Consider the following 9554-nt stretch of genomic DNA (forward strand, 5'->3'; position numbering starts at 1 on the left):
TAAAACTTAGCCTATTGTATGTTATTCGAACGAAACTTTGAATCTACCTTTGATTGGTATACGATTTGTAAAGCCCAAAAACTTGGTAAAAAAATATATCATGAAATAATAAAAGAAAGAGATAAAATATATCTATACTACCTATTAAGACTCTAAGGGGTAGGCTGCCTCCCCTGGTTCTGCCTTCGGTGAATCTAAGCCGTTCTTTGCCTTCGATGAATCTAAGCCGTTCTTCCACCACGATGCAACCGCGACCCCAACCCGCTCGTTCCCCTCCCCCTCCTCTCTTTCTCTCTCGCGCTTGACTCCCCCGCCGCCCCTTCCCGTCCCCACCCCCACCCCGACGCCGTCCGCTCCCCATCCACCATCCCAGCGCGATGGCTGGGAGGACCGCGCCCGCCTCCCTCCCCTCCTTCTCCCTCACGCCCGACTCCCTCGCTGCCCCTTTATCCTGGATCTCGTCATGGATGCTACCACGACCAACGGTTCGACGGAGCAGGCGCCGCACTCTGCGCCACGGGACGGAGCCCGTCCCCACCCGACACCGGCCACCTCCACCCCGAGCCCCTCCGAGAAGTGAGTGATTTCCATTTCTTCGATTGGATGACGCGCGGTCGGGCCTCCGCACCTCTCTGTCCCCCTCCCCTCCCGCGACGACAGCTTCCTCTAGGAGATGAGCGCGCCCGCCCCCGCGCGCACCACCACCACCACGCGTCCATGCCCCTCGTGCACCTTCTCGCCCGAGGTACGCACCCTGCACCCTACACCCTGTCAAACCCTAGCTATTATCTACTGGGTTTCTTTCTTGGTGTTGATAGTTTGTTGGAGATTAGGCGTTTGATTTCCTTTACAAAATAGGTTCAGTTTGGAATTGCGGCCAAAGCAATGTTTTCATGTGGTTTCATCAATTTTAGTTTCTATATTTACATGTGTTTGATTGTCCCTTGCCCTCGTTTAGATAGAGATTTCTATCAAGAGTATAGAAAGTTGGTGCCTGACAACTAGCTGCTTGCATTCATCCACCCCCTACTCTTATCTTGCAAAAGCCCACTTCTTGTGTTTTGCTTGTATATATATTAGGCTAGACCAAAGTGCGGTTAAGTAACCTCTAACAAATTGTCATGACATGAGCTGATTAGCGGTCTATTGTAAGCCCGCTCGGACTTACGAAAGTGGAGGTCACATTTCCATTCCACAAATGCATGTAGATTTTGGTTCAGACTTCCATCAGTGAATGAAAAAAGGAAAAGCAAGAGAGAATAGCAAGTACTTATATCAGTATAAAAATATACCAATGGGTAGTGAGCCTGCAACGTTGTGTACGTATACATGGGGAAAATATTTGGTTTGTGGCTTGTGTGAAAGGACAATTTAGGTTTGTATTCTATATCTGAGGACCATTCATAGCTTTCAGATTTTGTTATAATTGTCATCCCATGGTTCTGCTCGGAACAACTCTTTCTCTAGGATTGTTTTGGGACTGGTCATTGCGGGCATGTTGAGGGTATTTAGTTAAGCAATTTTGTTATTATTTTAGATTGAGTACATCAACTCGTTGGTTGCTTACATTTTCTTGGTCCCTAGAGCTACTCACCTCGCTGGTTGTTTACATTTCCTTGTTCCTGGGATCCACTTTCCTAAAATGAATCTGTTTTAATCTTGTAACTGGAACTGGTGGATATTTTGATAGGGAAATTACGATGATTGATTTATGGATTTGAGTTTCAGTTTTTTTTTGCTTGTACTGGCCTCTTGAGATTGGAAGACTGGCGTTGTTGTGGGCTTGTGGCATAGGCTTCCTTTGTGGGTCTTTTTCTCATCTGATGTAAACAATATTTTTTAGTCTGGTAACGGTGCAAAGGCAAATGGGGCATCATCACATATCTAGGTCATATTTTCGACAGACAGATATAAAACGGAGTGGGAATGCCTCGGTAGGATTGATTACTCTGTTTATTTTACTAAGAACGGAAGACTAAATCCATTATTAATTTTCTACTGTTGGATAATATGTTTTTTGCAGATTGATATCATGTCCAAGTTCTTCAAGCTGATGGTGGTAGGTGTTTTGCTTTGCTACTTTCTCATTGTTGAAGTTGTCTCCATGTTGTATTCACTAAAGAACCCCTATATTATTTATTTTGGAACAAACCTTTTTTGTTATGTCCTAAAATGAGATCGAGCAAGAGCATTTTTCCTGTGGGTTGAGTAAATCTAGATTTTTGCTTTGCATGATGAGACAATCCAGAGAATGTATACCAATTATGATGTGTGCCTTTTATATTTATCTACATTACCCAATATAGCATATTATTCTTTGCTATCTTAGTCTATTATTACTCATGATATGGCATATTATTCTTTTTGCTTCTTGAAATAATTTAACCATAGTTCTTGGAGATGCTAGGATTCCAATGTGAGACACTGTCATCTCTTGTAGTGTCGGCTATATGTGTTCTACTCCTTTGCTCGATAAAGCACCTATTTCATATCTTTAGCAGTTGTCTTATGTCACTGTCGGTATCATATCCAAATTTGTATCCTTTTGTATGGTATGATAAGTCCAAAAGCTCTAAGATTTTTTTGTCTTATGCAAGTTCTACAATTAATGAATGATTTGAACCGAAGTGTTCAAGATGCCGCTATCTCTTGTATTGAGGTTAGTTAATTCCATATTTGATATTGTCTGTGTATGCCTACTTCAGCCGACATTGTGTTTTTTCTAGACCCATGGTGACTGGTATGATCTCTATTTCTATTGGACTTGTTCAATTTCCCAATAGTTACATCCCATATTTACAAGCTGGAGAGATTGAGACATTTTTTATAACATCTTATCTATTAAAACTCCATGTCGTTTGCTCCACCAGGGGCTTCCAGTGCGCTTTTTTCCCTCGATCTCGTGTGATCTGAGTGTGAGAAGGTTGTTAAAATGTGCATCTACTCATATTTTTATTTTTACCAGATATGTGTCTAAATTTTCTTTCTTGCGTTTTAATACAGGCTTATAGTGTGCTTGAGGTTCTTCGACCTCTCTATAATTCCCCTAAGATACTGGAACAAAAGGTAACTGTTGCGATATATGTCAATCTTCAATTTCGTTGTCGCTTAGCAGTTGTTGGGCTTTGGTACCCAGTCTGTAATTTTGCTGATGCACCAGCGACACATATTTATCATTGTTTATTTTTTAATCAATAACAAAGCACAGGTACAATATAATCTTATATAGCTTTTAAGGTATGTAAACATCCACTTTAGTGATGCTAACAAATGTATAAAATAATTATTATTATTTTTTCATAGCAATATATTTTATCATATTGCATCTTAGTTCATGCTACCTGGATGTAAATGTGGTGCGGTTTAGTTTAGTAAGATCTTCACTAATCACTACATAGTGCAGCACTGGGCTGTTAATATTTTTTGTACCATGTGTCATAAGCATGAGATGTTGCCTGTAGAGTACCAATGCTTTATTGCAGTCTTCCTCCTCGTCTGCCCCAATGTCGGCAAGTCAGCCCTCTTCAACAGGTGAGAGACACCTTAGGAAGGCATCGGTCATTGCCTCTCGCCTGTAGTTTCTATGCCGCTATGAGGGGTGGTGGCATTTCCTCAAATACGTTGCATGTATCACTGTAACTGTTCTTCCCCTTCCGTTACCATTAACCCATGCATCTAATTACTTGTATATTTTACGTTACCGTTTTCCTGTTCTCAACATTTCAGATTCTAGATGATGGTACGACAAATTATTTTAGGAGCGCTTTGACATAATTTAAAGCTTGGAAGGGAGCTTTCTATGATTTATTTTTCTGACTGTTTCGTCACATGTTCTTTCCCTAGATGAAAGTATTGATTTATTTTTGGTTCTGCAGGATCATTGCGTCTCTGCGAGCTAATCAGGTTGGGATACTTTGTTATGTTTGGACAGTTCTATGATTGGGAACTGTGCAGAATGTGACAGCATTTCTTATTTTAATGTGCATTGCAGTTCTGTGAGCGTCTCCCTAGCCCCAATGGCGAGTCAACTGTTGATTGCCATCAGATCTCAAAGATGCCAAATCTTGCATTCACCATAGCAAACAAGACTTTCACCTTAACACCAGAGCAGGTAACTCCCTACTTACAGTTTCTTCAGTGTTTGAATTAGTAGTGAAACATTGTCTAGGGAACCATGATCTCATTTTCAAAGTTACAGTTCATTTATTGGATATTCTTTGGTGCAAACATATACTTCTTCTATTTCTCTTGAATCCACTGATTGCCTTTGTGCTGCAGTACATAGTGAAGTTGGAGCAAGCAGGACAAACTATCTGCATCAGTGGGTTTATGGCATTTGACGTACCGCCTCCTTGTGGTCCTCTCTGCTATGCTAAACATATCTGTACTACTCTTAAGTGTGCAATGAGGGCGTCCACCGAGGGCATCACCGTGCCCCCGCTCGCCCCTCCACGCCCGCGCCTGTCTGTGTCCGCCCCCTTCGTCTCCCCGCAATGGCCGCGTCCCTACCTCATGTCTACGACGACAACTAGGTGCGTCCTGCCTGGTCCGATCTGCTCAGTTTCGCCATCCCGCTTGTTTCGTGTTTGTTTCTTTGGTGGAGTTTTGATCGAGTGTTTGCTTTTTCTTGCATGGAAAAGCATCGCCACAAGAGTTTGTTCTGGTGCTCACATTGGTAAGTGTGGAACTTTCACCACAGGGTAAACATGAAGAAGTCATCGGGCTCGGGCTCGGTGTCGTTGGCGCGGAGCATCCCGGAGCTGTACGAGGAGAGGGGAGCCAGCAGCCTCCGGGAGTTCGGGTTCCAGGAGCTCCGGGCCGCCACCAGCGACTTCAGCCGCCTGCTCAAGGTCGGCGAGGTGGCTTTGGGAGCGTTTACAAGGGCGTCGTCTGCCTTCCTGGCAGGCCCGCCGGCGGCACGGTAGTTGCCATAAAAAACTCAATCCCAATGGTCATCAGGTATGGTCGTGTGGATCAGTGTTTTCTTGGCTCACCTGTGTCAATACCATCTTGTCGTTGTTGATCACGAATTCGTCAGCATTTTTACAGTATATTTCCTACCATATACATTATCTCTGTGTGTGTGTGGGTGAACCCTACATCCCGTAGAAGTAGAACTACACAGGGTCTCTGTTTTTTGGATCATGAAATGGACCGTACCTTGCATGACTCTGTACAATTCATCTCGCTAATGTGTCTGTGAAGTATCTATCATTTTGATAGCCCTGTTTCATTTCAGAAGTTCAAGGTTATCTCATTCTGGCATATCTCATTTGCCTGCTGATGAAGTGAAGCCTTTGGTTAAATATGATAATGATGAAGGTATTGTGTGAGATTCCCTTGTGTTATTTATTGTTAACGTTCTAATAATTCTGTATGGCATCATAATTCATTTAATTGATTGTAGATGCACACTCACCTAGTGGCCGTGGAAGGGGTCGTGGTGGTCGAGGCCGTGGGCGGGGCAGGGGCAGAGGTGGACGTGGTGAGGCTGAGTGCTGTAGACTAAACCCTCAATTTGTCACATGTTCAATTATTCCTCACATGTTACATTTCAGGAAATGGGTTCAATGAGTATGTTGATGCTGGTTGGGAAGACGATCACGCCCCTGCATATATGGGCAATGGATATGCCCGTGGAAGAGGTCGCAGTTTCAGGGGCCGTGGTAGGAGAGGCGACGACGATAACTAGCCTGAATACCAACAGGTCGGAGGTTATTTCAAGAAGATCCAATTGAACCAAAAACCGGAATAAAATTTCCAACATTTTTGGAAGACGACTCCAGTCCATCTGCAGCGGTATTTCCATTTTCATTAAAACCATAACTTCTCTTAATCTGGAGGAATTGACTTCATTTTGTGTGTGTGTGTGTTCAATTGAAATCATTTTCAAGTTAGTGGTGTATTGCGATCAATACATAAATTGTACCAGTTGGGTACATGGTTTGTGATTTACTTTATGGCTATTCAAACTTGCTTCTTTGACAATTTTGAACTAAAAGTCTACATAATCGTATATAGTGTATACTGGTACTGATTTGTTATTATGCACTCGGTATCTACACAATGCATTTTTAATGGTTTTGAAACATTGAAATTAAAGCGTATAATTTTGGTAATATTATTTCCAGATTCCGTATCATTTTGTATAAATTCTTCGATTTGATCCCTCCATGTGACGATTTCCATTGATAATTAAACCTTCAGGTCCTTGTTGGGATAGGTTTCAAAGGCATGAGAGTGATGAGGGTCAAAAATCTGAACCTCTACGCTTTTGGTTTATGTAAGACAGAATTTTTTAAATTGGTTCTGTTCCATGTCAGTTTGCCAATGAATACTAACAAACCTCTATTCGTTACTGATGAAATTTTCTTATAGATATGCAACCAACTTCTATCCGTGAGAAGTTGGGTCCTAAGTATGCTTCATTTCCAACTAACAAGCTGATGGAGAACCCTGATTTCTATAGTGATCTTCTCAGGTATATTGATATATCCTTTTCATCATATTTCTCAGCTTCTTTTGCTTACCCTTAGCCTTAGGTTCCATTTGTAAATGAGATTTTTGAATCTGTTTCCTAGATCAAATCTCCTCTCTTAGTCAGGCCCTACTTGAGTTGGTGGCCATATATTTTAGGAAGTGCATAGGCTAGCACTGACTAATGTGGTTGTCCTTGTTAAGGAATGTAACTATGTAAGACCAAAGGTACCTATGGAGCAGCCACTGAGTTAGACATGTTATTGTGTTAGGTGGTTGCTGGGAGCAATACTTGCTACCAGTTGACATATTATCATTAAATTTCTGCTTATATCTGCATGTGTATTATGTCATCCATACCAGAATGCATGTGACACATAACACATAGGCGCTCATGCAAAGCTCACAACCTCATTTGCATATATACACCACTTATTAATCCTCAGAATACAAATATTTGTTGAGAGGGCAAGTAGATTGCAGGATTCTGGTTGTTTACAGCGAATATGTTGTAGCACATATGAAACTTGGTTCTTCTCCTTGTTACGTTTCAGGAAATGGGTTCAATGAGTATGCTGATGCTGGTTGGGAAGACGATCACTCCCCTGCATATATGGGCAATGGATATGCCCGTGGAAGAGGTCGCGGTTTCAGGGGCCGTGGTAGGAGAGGCGGCGACAATAACCAGCCTGAATACCAACAGGTCGGAGGTTATTACGAGGAGGCACCTGTTCATGCTCCAGCTTTAGGTGGGTAACCTCACAGGACACAAATGAAGTGTACAAAATATTTTCAAACAAAATTAAGCAAGACCTGAAGATAATCTGAAGAGCTTTGTACAGGCGATTTTTGATCATTGTCGATCCTGATTCCTGATGCTTTTATTTTTTTCAACAACAGATTTTCACCATTTGTAATGGAACTGAAACCAGCCTCTCATCGAAGTGGAAACCTTTTTTTAGTCGTAAACATTTACATGGTTTATCCAGTGGTATGCTGATGAAAGATGCTAAGTTTCGCTTAATATAATGTATATGAAGGTCCTGTGTACGTCAAATTTTGTCCACATTGAACCAGTACGAATGACATCTTCCTTGAAAGTTATAGAAATGCTTCAAAGTTCAAATGGCATTCAGCATATTCCATGTGCTGCTATTTCAGCACTCATTTCTCGTGCTGGCAATGCAAACTGGAATAGGAAGGGTTTGCTCCTCATCCAATCGAATTGGGCACCGATGGTCAGTCAGACAGTCACCTACTCTACGTACTCTTTCTTTAGGGATGATAGCCTTCGGTTTTTTCAAAGCAACAGATAAATATGAACATGTCCTCTACCTATTATGGGAAGTGCTGCCAGTAATCCTGAAGAGATTAAAAATGTTTTAGTGTTCTCCGATGGATGTTGAGATAGAGTCTGGAAAAGGGTTTAGGGATGGATGGAGCAAGCTTTGTCAACCGGAGAGAAAGAGTGTTCTTACCAAAGCGATTGCACAAGCAGTTCCGACGTACTATATATGTCCTGTTTTAAACTCTCACGAGAATTATACAAGATGTTTTTTTGGGCTTGGCACTTGGGATTTTTACCCGAGCTCAATAAGCGTATCACATGCTGATCGAAAACGAGGCCCGTGATGAGGCATGGGTGGACGAGCGCCAGATACAAAAGCATACGAGCCAGACTGGTCGGATTTAAAGTATGCCAGGTCAAATTCCCATCCAGTATTTGTGTTTTTTATAGAGACTAGCACGTCACCCTCTGCCAACAGGGGACGACGTTCTCAACTCAAACATAGGATCATGTCGACACAGAGCACTCATGCTTAATTTTACGTGGAGCGGAGGACTCGTGGAACCATTCTCTAATCGGTTGCAATATGGCTCAGTGCGACAAGAGCCTATCGAGCTTAAATGCGCACGATTGAGGTCCCCAAGAGCGAGTATAATAAGATGACATAGATAGATAGTAAGGGGTGCCATGTTAGAATTATTTATGGAAACATAGAGAGATGAAAAACGGATTGCTCATGAGCACCCAGTAAAAATGGCCTGCTCACTTACCCTAGATAATTTGTGAAAGAAAGAAGTAGATCAATTATTAAAGGCACATATTGTATTATGAAAGTTGTTATATAATTATTTTTTAATTGACTATCTATACTACTGTATTAAGGCTGCAAGGGGTAGTCTTCCTCCCCTTGTTCTGCCTTCTATTAATCTGGACCGTCCATCCTATGGCCCCTACCCCGCCCGCGTGCGTCGCCCCCAGATCCCCCTCGGTCGTCTCCCCCTCCGCGCGAGCCACAACTGACCCCTCATCGCTTGCTCTCGCTATTGCTTCGTGGGTGAGCGAGGGGCTGTCATGCGCGTAGGTGAAGGCCTACGGGCACTCGCGCTTGAAGAACTTCGAGTACTTGGAGGCGCGGCAGGTGCGCGGGCTGTTGTACATGTTGCGGCAGCATAGCTCGTCGATGCGGAAGGCCTCACAGCCGCTCTTGCACGCAAGGATGCTGCCGGCCGAGGAGCGCAGCTACAGCTCGCCGGGGCAGCTCTCGGTGAGGTTTTCTTGCGGCAGGCGAGGACGGGACAGTTGCCGCGGCCCTCGTGCGGGGTCACGGACAGGCCCACGTTGAAGTCGTCCACCACGCTCACGCCGTACGAGGTCTGGTCGTTGTCGTGGTGGAGGTTCACCCACGCCAGCGTCGTGGGCACCGCGTCGCCGAGCCCGCCGCAGTCCCCGTGGCGCAGTGGAGCTGCGCGCCGGCGTAGCCCGTGCGCGCCCAGATGCTGCCAGACCAGGGGTGGGCCGGCGCCAGGAACGACTTGTGGGAGAGCGGCGGGAGGAATCACAACTGTTGGTGCTTGCTGGTCGATTATCACCACTCCAATAGATACCATCAAGACTCGGCTTTAGATAAATTTAATTGTTCTTCTGAAAGTGTGATTATGTATCTTTGCAGAAACAGTTTCTGTGGTATTCGTCATGTTTTCTTTTTGCTAGCACCTTATTTCTGGTATAAGGAATCTAGCGTCCCATATTTTTGCTACTAGCTTATTTATTAGACAAGATTTTTGGACTA

The 9554-nt window shown here is 43.6% G+C and overlaps 1 protein-coding gene and 1 pseudogene across 19 annotated transcripts; one reads left to right on the forward strand and one right to left on the reverse strand.

Moving 5' to 3' along the window:
* Window positions 1-241: 241 nt before the first annotated feature.
* LOC103641093 (zinc finger CCCH domain-containing protein 4) lies at window positions 242-7527 on the forward strand. 19 transcript variants are annotated; one of them, XR_004853151.1, is made up of 16 exons: window positions 258-745; window positions 1844-1934; window positions 2024-2059; window positions 2598-2659; window positions 2727-2923; window positions 3004-3066; window positions 3727-3903; window positions 3992-4111; window positions 4279-4532; window positions 4700-4959; window positions 5240-5322; window positions 5408-5485; window positions 5559-5799; window positions 6208-6283; window positions 6379-6481; window positions 7032-7527. XR_004853151.1 is itself a non-coding variant. In XM_023301232.1 (5 exons), exons 1-5 carry the CDS (start codon window positions 4949-4951, stop codon window positions 7392-7394), a joined length of 384 nt encoding a protein of 127 aa, XP_023157000.1. In that variant the 5' UTR covers window positions 4937-4948; the 3' UTR covers window positions 7395-7527. The 19 variants fall into 19 exon arrangements, 1 of the variants encoding a protein (XP_023157000.1); XR_004853150.1 differs by lacking the exon at window positions 258-745 and having other exon boundaries at window positions 764-1934; window positions 2598-2923; window positions 3004-3531; ... (3 more) ...; window positions 7032-7226; window positions 7378-7527; XR_002265808.3 differs by lacking the exon at window positions 258-745 and having other exon boundaries at window positions 766-1934; window positions 2598-2923; window positions 3727-3739; ... (2 more) ...; window positions 7032-7226; window positions 7378-7527.
* Window positions 7528-8629: 1102 nt separating this feature from the next.
* Window positions 8630-9320, reverse strand: LOC103642452 (osmotin-like protein; annotated as a pseudogene).
* Window positions 9321-9554: the final 234 nt, after the last annotated feature.

The sequence above is a fragment of the Zea mays genome, chromosome 10 (assembly GCF_902167145.1).
Source record: "Zea mays cultivar B73 chromosome 10, Zm-B73-REFERENCE-NAM-5.0, whole genome shotgun sequence".
In the NCBI taxonomy this organism is placed as follows: Eukaryota; Viridiplantae; Streptophyta; class Magnoliopsida; order Poales; family Poaceae; genus Zea; species Zea mays.

Coding starts and splice junctions, on each gene's coding strand:
- LOC103641093 (XM_023301232.1), top strand. Junction 5,323..5,407: donor TAAATATGATAATGATGAAG/GTATTGTGTGAG, acceptor AATTGATTGTAG/ATGCACACTCACCTAGTGGC. Junction 5,486..7,031: donor CAGGGGCAGAGGTGGACGTG/GTGAGGCTGAGT, acceptor GTTACGTTTCAG/GAAATGGGTTCAATGAGTAT.